This window comes from Leuciscus leuciscus, assembly GCF_965113295.1.
Source record: "Leuciscus leuciscus genome assembly, chromosome: 9".
Classification (NCBI taxonomy): domain Eukaryota; kingdom Metazoa; phylum Chordata; class Actinopteri; order Cypriniformes; family Leuciscidae; genus Leuciscus; species Leuciscus leuciscus.
Genome location: NC_138733.1, coordinates 31,382,962 through 31,400,439, shown reverse-complemented (window position 1 = coordinate 31,400,439; position 17,478 = coordinate 31,382,962). Strand labels below are relative to the sequence as shown.

The 17,478-nt window shown below is 39.9% G+C and overlaps 1 protein-coding gene and 1 long non-coding RNA gene across 30 annotated transcripts in view; one reads left to right on the top strand and one right to left on the bottom strand.

Moving 5' to 3' along the window:
• The window catches only part of LOC309506944, a 94,837-nt gene extending 93,956 nt beyond the window's left edge, over nucleotides 1-881 (bottom strand). The window contains exon 1 of the long non-coding RNA XR_014208975.1: nucleotides 532-881. This is a non-coding gene — a long non-coding RNA (uncharacterized lncRNA). The remainder of the gene's footprint in view (nucleotides 1-531) is intronic.
• Nucleotides 1-17,478, top strand: part of LOC309506891 (uncharacterized protein) — a 136,135-nt gene that overhangs the window by 100,496 nt on the left and 18,161 nt on the right. For 8 of the 29 annotated variants that reach the window (XM_082180872.1, XM_082180851.1, XM_082180855.1 and 5 more), the window contains 9 exons: nucleotides 10,887-11,003; nucleotides 11,210-11,329; nucleotides 11,486-11,602; nucleotides 11,790-11,906; nucleotides 12,119-12,238; nucleotides 12,400-12,516; nucleotides 12,704-12,808; nucleotides 13,021-13,140; nucleotides 13,297-13,413. In XM_082180872.1, coding sequence (XP_082036998.1) covers nucleotides 10,887-11,003; nucleotides 11,210-11,329; nucleotides 11,486-11,602; nucleotides 11,790-11,906; nucleotides 12,119-12,238; nucleotides 12,400-12,516; nucleotides 12,704-12,808; nucleotides 13,021-13,140; nucleotides 13,297-13,413 — 1,050 coding nt within the window. Of the gene's footprint in view, nucleotides 1-8,902; nucleotides 9,198-9,979; nucleotides 10,092-10,886; nucleotides 11,004-11,209; nucleotides 11,330-11,485; nucleotides 11,603-11,789; nucleotides 11,907-12,118; nucleotides 12,239-12,399; nucleotides 12,517-12,703; nucleotides 12,809-13,020; nucleotides 13,141-13,296; nucleotides 13,414-17,478 lie in introns of those variants that run through there. The other 21 variants (XM_082180868.1, XM_082180845.1, XM_082180860.1 and 18 more) reach the window with 19 other exon arrangements.

Below are 17,478 nucleotides of genomic sequence, written 5' to 3'. Positions count from 1 at the left end.
TTTTATTTGTATAAATTATATATACTTGATCCTTGTAAAAGCTATTAAAGAGCAGTGAATGGTTTTCTCTTTTTCTTTAGTTGTTTGATTAATATTAAGGGCACAGGTGGCATTACGTTTATTACGTACTGTTACTTTAAGACAGAATGTGCGGCTCCAATTTCACCAAATGAACATCCAATATTCTCACAACGTTCTGTAAAGACATAAGTGACCGCGTTTAAGTGATTGCTCTCCAAAAACGTTCTATAGACATAATATTGTGTGTATTTGTCCATTCAGACGCGAAAGAGAGCTCAATTCATAACTCGCGCGCTGTATAACGTTAGCTTTCTAAAGCCTCTGTTATACTCCAGTTTGGACGCGTACACGACAGCTGCGCACAGCTCGGACGCGGACTACTTGTATTTATACTTTCTGCTGAGGTCCGCTCGGTAAACGCGTTCAACGCATGCGCAGTAGATCGGTCTGGCCAGTATAATCGATAATATTTTAAATATTTATAGTTTATATTTGCATTTATGTCAAAACCTAGACACTTTCAAACATCAAAATGACATTTATTAATATGTATTCGTGTCAAAATGACATATAAACATCTTTTCCTATTCTATTTTGCCTGGAAACGCTTCCAACGCTTGCGTGAAAAATAGGCATTGGTTCTATTTCTAGCATGCACGCGTTTTCCGTTTTTTCAAATTCGGCGTCCATGTTATTTCCATCTCTTTCGCGGTTTTAACCTAATGAACGCGCGCCCTTGGTCCGCGCGGTCACAAAAAATGGGAGGCACGCGCCAGTCCGCAACGAGCCTCCGCGCGCACCCCCGATGCCGATTTTTACGTCACGCGGACCCTTGCGGACCCTCGCGCCATCGCGGTCGCGTAAAGGCCAATTTATACTTCTGCGTCGAGTGTACGTCGTAGTGTACGTCGTAGGCTACGCACGTAGGCGACGCCGTCGTGAGCATTTATACTTCTGCGAATGTCTGTGTTGCTCTGCAGTTACACCGCCGAAACGCTAGTTGGCGCGGGTGGGTTTTAATGTTCCAGTTCCACTGTGTTTACATTCCTCGCGGCTATTTTGAGTTTAGGTTTCTACGAGCAATGGCGACTGTAGGAGTCAAACAGATGGCTGTATTTCCGCACTTCTTCAAGCAATCTCTCGGTCACTTGGTCTATTTCTATGGCTCTTCACTGATCTTCGGAATTTAAAAATGGCGGGCGGGCGGTGCAGAGTGCAGAAGATCATTCCGGAAATGCGTGGGAGGAAACGCGATGCTATCCAGCCGACCAATCACAGATCTTGCGGTCCGCGTCGCCGCGACGCGTAGTTACATTTTTGAGGAGGTGCGCGTCAGGGTACGGCGAAGGGTACGACGTATGGTACACGTCAATGCGTATGCTACGCCGTACCTTCTACGCGCACCCGACGCAGAAGTATAAATTGGCCTTTAAGTATAACAGAGGCTTAAGTGCACGGCTGTAGTTTCGGGTGTGTGCTCGCAGAAAACCGTAGCTACGTTACCGAATAGAGCTCTCTTTTGCGTAATCACTCTTATTCAGATCTATCCATATGTCTGCTCTTCTCTTTCTCACAGACACTTAACGTTAAAATTTTTTTTTTACGTTTTATGAGACATGCATCAAGCACATGCCAATGGCCTGCCCACAAGCATCTAACTTTACCACAAACGCAGGACATATTCTGACTAGATGTCTTCCCAAATCGTCCATATCTAACATTTTCGTCTAGTTTTTATTCGTTAACGAAAATTTCAATAGATTTTCGTCATAGTTTTTCCATTCAAAACAATTTTTTTATTTAGTTATCGTCTCGTTTTCGTCTGTGGAAAAAAATGTCGGTGACGACAATTATTCGTCAACGAAATCAACACTGAATAACACTGTCAGCACGGGAATATACGATTCATTGCATGCATGAAATTCAAAGTAATATTAATACTCACCTATAGCCGTAGTAGGGCAATATTTAGATCCTCGTAGACTCAGGATGAGCGAACTCCAACATGCCACTGATAAAATGAGGAGCTAAAGCACAAAATGGAGAAGAGAAACCCCGTGCATTTGGCGCGAAGTTCTTACTCATAAGTCATAACGCATGCGCAAACTATAAAAACTATACAACATAAAAAAGTTTATCCAGAAAACTTTGTTTAACATGTAGCTGTGACATTTTGGAGAATTTTGTTGGATCAACATGTATTTTTATGTAGATTCACAGTTATTCACAATTCCTAATATATGTGACTCAAAAAGCACAGTATGCTGGACAAATGGTAATTTTATTTTTTACAGTGAATAAACAACAGTTGATGATATTTATAATTCCATCCTTTCGTACCAATCTTTGGTTTGCTCTTATTCCATATAAGTGGAGGAAGGTGAAGAATTGGGGAGGATGATGCTATCCACATTTTCATCAAAAATTCCAGGCCAACTGAGTGAGAACCACATACATGCTCTATCAAACTGCATTAATTTCCATGAAACATCATTACATTTTTATTCAGCGTTATCCAAGATGGTAAATGTTTGGGATGTTAGATTGTTTCTGCGCTGTGCACTCAGGTTCACAAGTTGTTGGACTCCCTATGGCCAAATGTCCTTTTCTGACTGCACACTGGGGATGATTCTGACATCAATCAGGATTATCCATCCAACACACTGTCAAATCACTGTTTGTTTATTAGGCGTGATCAGTCCTGTTCTAATGCCCGTAAATTATTATACTACAGTTTTTTAAAAATCGCTTACATACTAAAAGTGGAACTTGAAATTCACTCATGCACCTAATCTTCAGACAAAGTCTGCAAAACTGCAAGCATTATACACTTTACATGCAACTGAAAAACAAACTTTTACATACACAAACATAGGCTATACACATACTTATACACACACACACACACACACACACAGACACACACACACACACACAGCGCTTTAGAAATAAAGTTGACTTTCTGACTTGGCTTGTATGCATATTCAGTGTGTGTGTTGTGAATACTGTACTGTACATATATATATACTGAATATACATACAAGCTACAATATAGATTTTCACAGCAGCTTCACAGTAGTAACAAATTCAAAACAAATTCTGCTGTAAAGCAGCTCTAAGAAGCCAATTGTGACATTATTCAGCTCAAGTCACTTCTGTGTTGATTCAGTTTCAACTCAATTCAAGTTTAAAATCAATTGTGCATACTGTATACAGTGTATTTGTGCACATACATGTACGTGTGACTTCTGTACACACCACTGTACACTGAACTTGCAAAAGACACGTAGCAGTGTTTTACATTTGTGTGTAGTTTGGTGTGTACTGTACTTTAACAGTAAAGGGTTTTATATGTCATTGTGTCTGTTTATGTTAAAAATGCTTGAAAGTTAAATTATCTTCACTATGCTTACAGGTTCAGAAGTTGTTGGAGTCCCGGTGGTCAAAGGTCTTATTCCTAGTGCATACTATAGGGATAATTCTGACATGAAACAGGATTATCTGTTCTACATTGATTTGTTGCTGTTAGGCCACATTCAGGCCCTGTTCTAATTATTGTGTTCAATACTAACATTTATATCTCATCATTGAAGGTAAGTACAGAGTTCTTGTTTTGCATGTTTTTTTTTTTTTTTGCATGCTATACTTTAAAGGTTTGATATGTACATCATCTATTCTACAGTGTAAAATAAGTACATCTCCAAAATGCAGAAGTACAGAAAAAGTACAAATATGTATTAATTTGGACTACAATGACGCATCTGTTTTGATACATGAAGCCATAGATTACTCATGTAATGTAGACCCATTAACATAGCACACCGCTAATATTATAAAGAGTCTTGACATGTGTTCGTATGGGTTTGTATGCATTTGCATTACAACCTTATAACACATTTACTAAGGGACAGTAGTAAAGGGTATTAGAATGACATTACATTTTTCTGTGTTAGCGAAGTGTAAACCACCAGCAACACTCTTAAAACCAGACCGGCCTGATGAATATAGTACTACTACATCTCCACAGCCAGGTTATTATATGGACGTGTACACATGCCGACTCTACTGTAAGGATATGCCTGTTTCTGATCAGTTTTATTGTTTTTCACCAATTCCCTTCACTCCAGTGAGGGTTCCTTTGCCAGTACCTCCAGAGTTGCTTGAATTGGGATTATCGACAAGCAAGACCACACCGCCTTTGAGACCAGTGCAGGAAACTATGCTCTGTCAATGTAAGGACTTAATGTAACATAATTTTACTTAATAAAATTTTTAAAACAGATTTACCATATTTAACAAATGTAATGCTCATCTATGACTAATGTCACCCATGTCATCCTGCAGCCCTCCTCCCAGTGACCTCTGCACAGTCTATAGCCTCTACTCCTCCCTCAGGCCCCCCTGCAGCCTCTGCTGGCTACCCCTCAACTCAGTTGGAGGAGAAGCATGCTGTTCCACCACTGCTAAGCTATGAGCTGGATGTAAGCCAATGGCACTGCTCTCACCAGCCGAGAATCTGGATGAAAACAGAAATGGAAGCCTTGGGACTGTGGCCAGGCTCTAGACTGGTGAGACATCCAATGAACACGATCTCCTTGTGACGTTACCCACCTCAGCCTGAGCTTATTGATTCTGTCTATAAGCTGCCATCACCTAAATACTTTCAACTTCATCCATTCTTCATTTGGAAACCAGAGCACACCATAATGGAAAGAGTCCGCAACAACTACACTCTGCCATGTCTGAACGGCTGTCTGAATCCTCACGTTGTCTCATCAGGAGTTGGACGACCCCGTGTCATTATTGGTACAAGCAGCCAGTACTACATACTGGCCTCTCGGCTCATCTGTAAAGTCTGTAAAAAGTACTGGTTTGCAGACAAACCCCAATGGATGGACAGGCTGCCAAGTCGGTTCTGCAACATTTTTCCAGCTTTTCTGACACACAAAGGCCATATGTAAGACTGTGATGGATGAGTTGCGGCGCACAGCAAAGTCTCCCAATGAAATGGCCAATCAGTTGAATGAAGCTCTCCACCTCAGGTATGAGTGTGCACACCTGGCTTACCTGTCCTCTGTTAAGAATGTGCTGGATGGAGACAATGGACTTTATGGTCAGCAGACAATCACAGGGACACTAAGAGCAACAAATACTCCTGCTCCATTTGGTGGGTATGGTGATGTGGTCGGCTGGTATGGAGTAACAGTCTCACCCCACTACTTGGTTGACTGCCTTATTCGGGAGTACCATAGGCAGGAGAGCACAATCAATCTGCTCCTTCAAGGCACGTTTGGACAAGTATTAAGGGCTGACCATACCCGCAAGGTGGCCCGGAAGGTTGTGCTTGCATACTATGTCGTCATACGCTGTGATGAATGAAAACTGGATGATCTTGTCCTGGGTGATGCTGCAGTCTGAAAGTGATAAATCCCTGCAGCCAATGTATGAGGGGCTGTCCCGTCATTACATTTTAGCAGGACTGCCAAAAGCCAGCTACCAGTGGGTTGACAGGTAAGAACCAGCCATCACATTTTCCTTCCCACCTATATTATATTTGTAAAGTAAACTAAATATAGTATAGCAAATACTGTACATGTATCCTATTTATTTGAATGTTTAATATTTTAAATATACTTCTCTTTGTGTGTGGAACAGAGACTGCTGTGCTGCCTTCAGGATCCCAAACCCTGATCCCCAGGAGCACCTCCTCTGGGATTCTTGGAAGACCACTGAGGTCAATAGTGACTGCGGCAACCTCTGGGCATCTCATCAACACCTGTGCCTCCCGCAAAGAATATAATTGCGACATCAACATCAAGCTGGACTTGTTCCACTGCATGCGGCGGTTCTCCAGAGAGTGTACTTCAGAGCACCATCCACTGCACAGTGCTTTCTGCAAAGTTTCTGTCAGCAGCTTTTAGTGTTGTGAACCAGACGGACCTAAAGAGACTGAAGCAGGCTTATGTCTTCTGTGGGATAGTGCCTGCAAATCCAACAAAGAAGCAAATCAGGGAGCACTGCCGCACTAGGGTCCCACACCCCAAAGAGCTGCTGGAGAGATTGGAGAGCATTCTCCAAAGATTCTTTTTAGAATGTGATGCTGATGGTGGGCCACTGTTGAAACCAACAATGTTGAAGATGTGGAGGATTCAGCGAGTCCACATCCTAAGAGGCTGCCTGAGTGACCCAGAGATTGAAGAGGGGATCCTCTATAGGCATGGGGGAACGGTCCAGCTAAACCATGTGAAGGGGGAGGCGGCAGCTGTACCTGTGTGGATCCCTGTGAAAGGCACCTCTCAGCAGGAGGGGTTCCATTTCCATCAGGCGAGATGGGTCACAGGCACTCAGGTATCCACAGAACTTTTCCAGGTACAGGCAGGGATGTAGTGGAGGCTAAACGCACGTAAACGCCGTTTACGCACCTCCCAAAATTCGGAAATAGCGTTTGCCCACCTCCAAAGTGCGTTTATCCACCTCAAATTGCGTTTATCCACCTCTAAATTTCACGTTATTTGAGCGGACTTTGCTTTTCCAGTGCGTGATCGCCGATCGGTACATGATTCGAGCATTTGGGCCGTTAATGACAGAGCAGAACGTTGAGCAGAGAGCGCAGCGCGCCGACACACACACACACACACACACACACACACACACACACGGAACAAAGAGAACGGCACACACGGAGCAGAAAACACACGCTCGTTACTATACAAGCTGCGCGAGAATTAAACTTGATCGCAGCCGCAACAGAAAATCATAATTTTTTTTTTTTTTTAGCTTTTTTTAAACAATTCATTACATGCAGCTGGTTTAATGTAGGGAGCATGTACCCAACTGTACAAGACATTCAGAGGGAATCAAGCCTGCACCAGGTTAAAGACTTTTCCCTCTACAGGGAAACACTGATCCACATTTTTCTGATAGACCAAACAACTAATCAATTAATCGAGGAAATATTCAACAGATTAATCGACTATGAAAATAACCCCAAATCCCTATCATTATGTTCAAGTGCATTGCATTGGAAGCCCTGGGTATAAGCCTCCCTCTCTATCTCTCTTAAATATTTTTGTTCTCTCTGTTTTGTCATTTAGTAAACTTTATAGATTTCAACCATATTATTCCTTCTTGAGTCTCTTTAACAAGAACTTCGATTAATGTATGAATTGAATAGTGATTTTGTGACCTATGATGAGGGAACAACCAGTGATACCCTTGGTAGTACCATCAAATGATAGCCTATAGCGATGTCATCAGGATACACATACACCGGTAGGCAGTGGCCCACCTTACCGGGTGATCAAGTTGTGGTCCACCAGAATTTATAGTTTACCCACCTCTTTTTTTACCACTACACCACTGGGTACAGGGCATGATTGGAGTGGCTCGCTGGAATTTCCAGCGCCTTGTGGACCTCAAGCAGCCTGGAGTGAAGCTGCCAGCAGTTTTTGATCCTGTGGACCTCAAGCAGCCTGGAGTGAAGCTGCCAGCAGTTTTTGATCCTGTGCTGATCATGGAACTGAACAAGCTCTCAGACGTGGTGACAGGACAGGCCAGGCTCCGCGTGGAAGGCAGCTATGCTCACCACTATACCACCAACGCGTGCTGAAAGTGGCTTGCTAGTCGGAACCAGTCCTAGTCATATATACAGTCCTGACTTTTTTGCTTGTACAGACATGCGACTGAATCTATCACTCATATTTATTTTTGATGAACATTTCTGTGTTAAAATTAAGTGAATCTAAAGTACACCAATCGTTTAAATGACATTTAAGCTATACGAGTATCGCATGCATCGCACATCAGCATCGACCTTGCGATTCTGAAGCTTTATAAGCCTAATTGCGACCCCTAGTGGTCACAGTTTTCATTACCGTCTATCCACAGCTGAGCTGAAGTGTGTCATTTCTGTTAAATACAGTCATGCAATAACCATGCAAAATAGCACAAGAAACACAAATTAACAATCTCATCTTATACCTTGTCATTTACTCACCCTCATGTCTGTCTTAAACCAATATTATTTCATACCCAAATTTGTGATTTCCCTGCAGGATATTACTGGTACAGTAATATTACTATATACTATTTAGTAATCAGTAAAGTAATAACAAAGCTAAAATTAGGATTACTAATGAGGAAATAGAAATACATTTCTGGGCGTTAAAGCTAATAGATCATAAATTTGCTGGAAACCACATGAATAATGTAAAAGCAAAAATGTCTAAATCCAATACATTATAGAAACAAATAGAACATAACATATTTTGAATGAAAACTCATTAAATATATTGTATTGTTCACTGTTAATGTGCGTGTGAGGTGTGGGGTAATTTACTTCCAAATTGTATTCGGAGGCTGTTCAAGAAAGTCAGTATAAACTGTATGTGTATATGTTCAAAAAATAAGGACAATAACTAATACAAACAATAGATGTGTATATCTGTCAAAGGTAGCCTAAACCTATGTAATAATTGTGACAAGGAATTAAAAATGTGTAGCTCACTTTGTAAATTCAAGAAAATTTAAAAAAAAATAAGTTGATAAATAATTATAACTCAGTATGTATAAATTGTGAAATATTTAAACTATTGAATTAATGTCTGAAATATTTTAATATACAATGATATACGATTATTATATTATTTTAAGATTATTGATTTCATGAAAGAAATATACTAACACTACTTTCAATAAAATGCAACAAAAAAAAAAACTAAATTTGTGCATTTTGGGAAAGCGAGGGTGTATTGTTTCATTATTTATTACTTATTTATTATAGAAATTACACACCATCCAATGTGAAATAAAATCTATGTGATCTTAACTCACTAGTAGAAGTCGAAAAACAAGACATTTCTCCTTTAAGACAAAACGAAAGTAAAAGTGCCACGTGAACAGACAGGCTTCTGTGTGTGCTTTGACGCACCTTCAAATTTATTTTTGTACTCTGTCGTCTATTTTTTTTTCTGATCAGGTCCTTTACGTGTCTAATACTATCAGCTTACCAAGGATTGGTTTGGATTGGATTGTTTTTCGATTTAGGCTTTTCAACATTTTTCGACGCAACTGCTCTGTTTCTCTTTTTTAGAGTCTATGGTTTCTCTCCGCAAACAACAATGATTTCCATTGCGGAAGAAGGCTAGGCTAGGCTTGGTGCAAAATAGATTAAGCTGGTAAGTGTGCTTGACTCTGACTTTTTATTCATTTATTTATTTTTACCTGAGGCAAAGGAATTATACTAGTTATGAGATAAAGTAAAGTGTGATCATTGTTAGGCCTCAATTTGTGAAACTGACTTGTTTTCGTCATTAGAAACTTGACATTCGTCGACACTTTCCCCAATCCATTATTTTGGGAGTTTTCAGAGAGCAATATGTTTGTTAACAATTATTAGATAACAATATTTGTGTGGATACCATTTTATTTGTAATCTTTTCTTTCAATTGTGCCTATTCAACATGAATTGTAGTTGACAGCCTACAGTAGGCCTAGGCTAGGCCTACTTACTTTTTTCACGTAGGCTAACCATTATTTACAAACGCAGTTAAGTTTTGCATTTCATGGCTTTCAGTAGGCTGTACTCTGTAGTAAAAAACTATGTATGCACTGGATAACTAACTAAATAAATATATAAGATTTGACAGTTTTAAAAAATGATTATGTTTCTCTAAAATTTCATAGTCCAGATATTTTTTTTGTTCAGGTCATATATACTTTGAAATGATGTATTGCAATTCACTTTGAGTGTTACGTGTTTACATATATAACAGATGTGTTCACAGTATTTTTTCTGGATTTTCAGAACCTTTGTGTGTTTATTTTACAAATAGCCCCTCTTATTAGTTTTGTGTTTGTATCTCATGTATTAAAATAACTGTTTGTTACCATTGTGTGCTGTGTACAAACATCCATTATTACATAAGAATAATCTCTTTTTTTTTTCTGTGTATCAAAGGGTGAAACCAGATGAAGCCCCTCAACACTGCAATGTCTGTCTCTAACAAGCAATCAGACGATGGATCGATCTATTGTGTTCGAAATGGAACCTCTAGATTTATGGAAGAGAAGTATGACAATTAAGATGGATATGTAGTGTGTTATTTGTTTAATAAATATAAATAATAATTTGTCAAGTCTAATCTAGCATAGTTTGCTTGCCTCTTGTAGATTGTTAAACCTGTTTTCTCTCCCATCCTGAAAGTCTGAGATCAAATGACACAACAACTCTATAGAACCTTCATACTCTGGCCTTCCCTAAGCATTATTGTCATAAAGACTGAGTTTTAAAGCTACACTATGTAAGTTTTGGCCCTCTGGCAGTTTAACATAGTTTTGGTAATTATGTGAGTTTGGACTTTAGTGCTGCAAATTCTGTGGATGTATCTGAAGGTTTAAGGCGTGCATGTGTTGCAATGGTTACAGGTGATCATCTTATTGAAGTGAATGTTACTAACAACTATTACATCCATCCCTCACTCTCCAAAGAAAAAAATAAAAGGATGAATATGCTCACACATTCCACTTACAGTAGCCAGTAACCATTTTTTTTTTAATTCACACGTTGCAAAATCTGTGAAATATGTCCCGAGACCTCTAATATATAAATCATTATTAAAGACTTACCGTAGTGGCTCGAGTTAAGGCAAAAACACAGTTTGGAATTAAACAGAAACAAAAATGTACATGGTGTAGCTTTAAATGTTAGAAAAATGCTAGCTTATGAATAGATGTTTTTTGGTATATGTAGAGGATTTGTAGAACCTTCAATTACAATAATATTTATGTTTGCAACTTGCCTTTATCAGACTTAACATATTATTAATTCAACTTTTACAAGACACTTTTGTCTCCATGTACCAAAGGGCGAGACCAGATGAGGCACCCTCTCCAGCACTCTCACTCCTGTCAGCAAAGAGTGATCAGTCAATGGATAGACCCATTGTGTTCAACAGTGGAGCGCAAAGTTACATGGGAGAGAAGTATGAGAACTTACATTGTCAGGAGGTTGAAGATATTGTGCTTTTTGTGTAATAAAGCTACAAAATTATTATTAGCTACAAAACTGCATGTTTGGTATTGCGTATCTCTTGTGTTATGTTAAACTGGTTTTATTTCACCTCCTGCTTTCTAGGCTGTTAGAATCTGTAATTATTAATAATCTCTCATTGTTCTCCATGTACCAAAGGGCGAGACCAGATGAAGCAGCATCTCCAGCACTCTCACACCTCTCTATGAAAAGTGATCAGTCAATGGATCGGCCAATTGTGTTCAGAAATGAAACCCCTAGTTACACTGGGTATGAAAAGTATGATAATTGACTCTGTTTTAAATGGTGAACTTGTTGCATAATAAAGGGGGAAAAAAAGAAAAAAGTTAGTAGACAAACAAGTTTCTTTTTCTTGCATATGTTGTATGACTCTTTTACATTGTTAAAGTTGAATTTTCTGTGTCATCCTGACAGTCTAAGACCAGATGAGGCAGCATCTCCTGTAACTTCATACTTCTCTTTAAAAAGCAAGCAATCAATGGATCGATCGATTGTATTCAAAGACAGAAATCAGCCTTACAGTGTTAAACGGTATGAGAATTTGCATTCTTTGGTCAACTTGTACTATCGGTACTGCAGAAAGACCGGTATCATTACATTTTTACATTTTCAGTATCTTTTTGTACTGAAGCACCGGTACTTATGACAACACTATGAGTTTATGTGTACATTAGTGGTCCTATTAACAAATCAAACAACTATGCTTTAACTCTTACAGTCTGAGACCAGATGAGGCACCCTCTCCAGCACCCTCACTCCTGTCTGTAAAGAGTGATCAGTCAATGGATAGACCTATTGTGTTCAACAGTGGAGTGCAAAGTTACATGGGAGAGAAGTATGAGAACTTACATTGTCAGGAGGTTGAAGATATTGTGCTTTTTGTATAATAAAGAAGCTACAAAATTATTATTAGCCACAAAACTGCATGTTTGGTATTGCGTATCTCTTGTGCAATGTTAAACTGGTTTTATTTCACCTCCTGCTTTCTAGGCTGTTAGAATCTATAATTATTAATAATAATCTCTCATTGTTCTCCATGTACCAAAGGGCGAGACCAGATGAAGCAGCATCTCCAGCACTCTCACACCTTTCTATGAAAAGTGATCAGTCAATGGATCGGCCAATTGTGTTCAGCAATGAAACCCCTAGTTACATTGGGTATGAAAAGTATGAGAATTTACTCTGTTTTAAATGGTGTACTTGTTGCATAATAAAGGGGAAAAAAAAAGAAAAAAATTAGTACGTAGACATACAAGTATCTTTTTCTTGCATATGTTGTATGTCTCTTTTACATTGTTAAAGTTGAATTTTCTGTGTCATCCTGACAGTCTAAGACCAGATGAGGCAGCATCTCCTGTAACTTCATACTTCTCTTTAAAAAGCAACCAATCAATGGATCGACCGATTGTATTCAAAGACAGAACTCAGCCTTACAGTGTTAAACGGTATGTGAATTTGCATTCTTTGGTCAACTTGTACTATCGGTACTGCAGAAAGACCGGCATCATTACATTTTTACATTTTCAGTTTCTTTTCGTACTGAAGCACCGGTACTTATGACAACACTATAAGCTTGTGTGTATATTAGTGGTCCTATTAACAAATCAAACAACTATGCTTTAACTCTTACAGCCTGAGACCAGATGAGGCACCCTCACTCCTGTCAGCAAAGAGTGAACAGTCAATGGATAGACCCATTGAGTTCAAAAGTGGAGCACAAAGTTACGTGGGAGAGAAGTATGAGAACTTACATTGTCAGGAGGTTGAAGATATTGTGCTTTTTGTGTAATAAAGAAGCTACAAAATTATTATTACCTACAAAACTGCATGTTTGGTATTGCGTATCTCTTGTGCAATGTTAAACTGGTTTTATTTCACCTCCTGCTTTCTAGGCTGTTAGAATCTGTAATTATTAACAATAATCTCTCATTGTTCTCCATGTACCAAAGGGCGAGACCAGATGAAGCAGCATCTCCAGCACTCTCACACCTTTCTATGAAAAGTGATCAGTCAATGGATCGGCCAATTGTGTTCAGCAATGAAACCCCTAGTTACATTGGGTATGAAAAGTGTGATAATTTACTCTGTTTTAAATGGTGTACTTGTTGCATAATAAAGGGGGAAAAAAAGAAAAGAATTAGTAGACATACAAGTATCTTTTTCTTGCATATGTTGTATGTCTCTTTTACATTGTTAAACTTGAATTTTCTGTCTCATCCTGACAGTCTAAGACCAGATGAGGCAGCATCTCCTGTAAATTCATACTTCTCTTTAAAAAGCAACCAATCAATGGATCGACCGATTGTATTCAAAGACAGAAATCACCCTTACCACATTGAACGGTATGAGAATTTGCATTCTTTGATCAGATATGCATGTGATTGTAGTGTGGCTGCAATATAAAAATTCAGTAGTCGCTACCAACACCAGTAACATTTCATGATTCTCTACTGATTTTAATAAAATAAATAAATATTGTAATCAGCTCCAACTCACCTGCCTAGAAGTTTCTATTAATCTTTTAGACCTTGATTAGCTGGATCAGCTGACTGTGTTTTTAGGGTTGGAGCTAAACTCTGCAGGGCTGTGGCCCTCCAGGAACTGAGGCTGTCTTCGAAATTGCCCCCTATACCCTCATTCACTATTCCCTACATTAGTCCACTAATATAGTCCATTTGAAGGAATGAATAAAAACGAGTCAGTGAATTCAGACACTGAGTGCGCCGGAAGGGCTGCCACTTTTGCATAGTTGGTGCTTGCTGTTTAATAATCATTTTAAACTTAGCAAACTGGCAGTAGTAAGATGAAATTATTTTTCTTTTTATATAATTCTGTCATGGAAACTAGCATGCATAAGCCTTAATTAAACAATTTAATAATCAAGTAAAAATGAAGTTATCTGTATATTACGCTGTAGCCACATTTGGATTAGTGGCTTGGAAAATGGATGGATGGATGATTCAGCTGTGGGCGCCACTATAGTTTCGGACACCACTACAAATGTCTGTCTCTGTCCTCTTAAATATGGCACTATAGGGTGTGATTTCGGACACAGTGTGATAGAGTTGTCAAAAAGTACTGACTTCGGTACCATGCCGGTACTGAAATTTAGAAAATCTGACGCTTTGTGTGCTGTTGAGCGGAATCGTAAATGGCTGATTGCCCATTGTACTTACGCACTCATTGGATATGCCTGTAAATGGCTACAATGATCAGCGCTTCAAAAACATGTTGCAAATATACATCAATGACCCTCTTCTAGACGCCTGCTTGTGCTTTAAAACGGTACCGCTGTTTTTTAAAACACTTTGAAACACTTCCTTGTGCTCTCAAATGCTCCTGTGCGTTGATCATTGTAGCCAATCACAGACATATCCGATGAGCGTGTGAACACAATGGCCAATCAGAGGTGTTTACGATTCCACTTAACAGCGCTTAAAATGTCCACATTTTTTAATTTCAGTACTGACTTGGTACCGAAGTTCTTAACTTAAAAGCAGATTTTAGATTGGTTAATATTAGCTGTCAATCACTCCCACTCCCTGACAGGGAGCTGACTTCCGCGCGAAATTTAAAAGGGAGAGAAGATGAAACGAACACTGACAGATTTCTTTTGTAAGTCGTCACCTAAAGACGTGGAACACGCCAATGCTGATAGTGAGCATGTTTTTTTATATATTTTTTATTATATGAATACATAGCTTATTTAGTATTATATAGCAATATATGATTCATATCATAATACATACTTTGCTTGTTTCATTAATGGATGAATCAGAGTTTTTTTTAACAAATCTCTTGAATGAATGATTCAATAACAAATACATTTAAGTCACTTGTCGCCACCTAGTGGTGTAACAATGTAATCGATACAATAGTTATTTGAAGCTCCATGTTACTTTCAAAAGGTGCTTTTCTCTATTTTGATCGCTTCTGTAGAAGTCAGTGTTTATATCCAAACTATAATCTTTAATTCTAGTTCCAATTCAAGTTCTTCTGTGATAATGAGAATATTTGTTAACAATACTGTGTAGTTGAATATACTCTCTGGGTCCTTAATTTTTGGTGGGTGCTCCTACATTTTTGCTGGTGCTCCTAACTTTTTGAAGTTGGGAAAAGTTAAAACAGTTAATGTCGAGCCCTGATATATGCAGAGTCAATATTTACAGCGTTGAGACTTCTTCATAACCTCTGCAATTCACTCTGGCAAGCTGGATCACAACTTCTGGGCCAAATCCTGACTGATGGTGATCCATTCTTGCCTTATTAGGGCTCAGAGTTGATCACAATTTGTGAGCTTCTGTTTGTCTACATTTGTCTTTTGAGGACTGACCACAGGTTCTCAATGGGATTAAGATCCGGGGAGTTGCCTGGCCACGGATCCAAAATGTCAATGTAATGATCTACGAGTCATTTCATTATCACACCGTGTGATGCTCTATCATGCTGGAAAATGCACAGATCATCACCAAATAGCTCCTGGATCATTGGTAGTAGTTGCTTTTGCAGGACGTTTTGATACTATTCTTTATAATAGTAGTGTTTTTGGGCAGAATTGGGAGAGATCCACTCTCTTTGATGAAAAGCAACCCCTCATATGGATGCTTCACTGTTGGCACAATGCAGGACTCATGGTAGAGTTCACCTTTTCAGTTGATTTTCCAGGTGTCCCAAACAGTCGGAAGGGGGCATCATCAGAAATAATATCTTTGCACAAGGCTTCTTCAGTCCAATCCTTGTGCTTCCTGCAGAATTTCAGTATGTCCTTGATGTTTTTCTTGGAGAGAAGTGGTTTCTTTGCTGCCCTTCTCGATTGCTCAGCCCTCACGATGCCCCCTGTCCCTCTGACACTTCTAATCTTGGTTCCAATTTCCTGGATTTCTTTCAGGCAAAAGTGGACTCTATCCATCAACAACTGCTGCCTCCTACTCCTGACCGTATATACCTACAGCTCACCCTCATGATGGTGTCCCCCCCTCTGCTGCATGTTTTCCGCAGCACTGCCTCTCCTCCTTCTCCCTTCTGGACGTGGCTCAAGTCATTAAGTTGGTTACCAGAGCCAATAACTCAACCTGTTCACTGGACCCCATGCCTACTATTTTGGTCAAGGCATGCCTCCCTACCCTCTGTCCCATCATGGTGGACATCATAAACACTTCTCTTGTATCTGGCTTGGTACCCTCCTGCTTCAAAACAGCTGTCGTTACCCCTATTCTTAAAAAGCACAGTTTGGACCCGGATGACCTCAACAACTACCGTCCGATTTCCAACCTTCCCTTCATGAGCAAAATCCTGGAAAGAGCAGTCACTGCCCAACTTCATCAACACATGTCCCAGTATGCTCTTTATGAACCCTTCCAATCTGGCTTCAGAGCACATCACAGCACTGAGACTGCCCTTATCAAAATTACCAATGACCTCCTCATCGCTGCCGATTCTGGACATATCAGCATCCTCATTCTTCTAGATCTCTCGGCAGCCTTTGACACAGTTTCCCATACTATCCTTCTCAACCGTCTAGCTGAATGTGTTGGCCTCACCGGCTCAGCACTCTCCTGGTTCCAGTCATATCTCTTCAATAGGGAACAGTTCGTCACCTTTAGAGACTCCAGCTCCCCCCCGGCCACAGTCAAACAAGGTGTGCCTCAAGGCTCTGTGCTTGGACCCCTCCTTTTCACCATTTACATGCTCCCCCTCGGGCAGATAATACGTCACCATGGTCTCAGTTTCCACTGTTATGCTGATGACACACAGCTGTATATCAGCACCAAACCTTCCACTCAGCTTCCTCCACTGTCACTTGTTGACTGTCTGAATGAAATAAAAACCTGGATGTCATCTAACCTACTCAAGCTAAACAGCAGCAAAACAGAGCTAATGGTAGTGGCTCCCAAGCCGCTGCTCTTGAGGGTAGGTGATTTACTCCTCAAAGTGGATGGTTGCTCCATCTCTCCATCCCAAGAAGTCCGCAACCTTGGTGTCATTCTGGATTCCACCCTTTCCTTCCAGTCACATGTCAAACTCATTACCAAATCTGCCTTTTACCACCTTAAAAATATCTCCAGACTTCGACCTTTTCTCTCAGACTCTGTGGCAGAGTCACTCATTCATGCCTTCATCACCAGTCGTTTGGACTACTGTAATGGTGTCATGTATGGGGTACCTAGCAAGGTCCTGGACAAGCTACAATATGTCCAGAACTCGGCGGCCAGGGTTCTCACACACACTAGGTCGTGGCAGCACATCACCCCAATCCTCATTCAGCTTCACTGGCTCCCGGTCAAATTCCGCATCACCTACAAAATCCTCCTCTTCACCTATAAATCTCTCCATGCCACTGCCCCCCAGTACCTTCTGGACCTTCTCCATCCCTACATCCCCTCACAGAATCTACGGTCCATTGACAA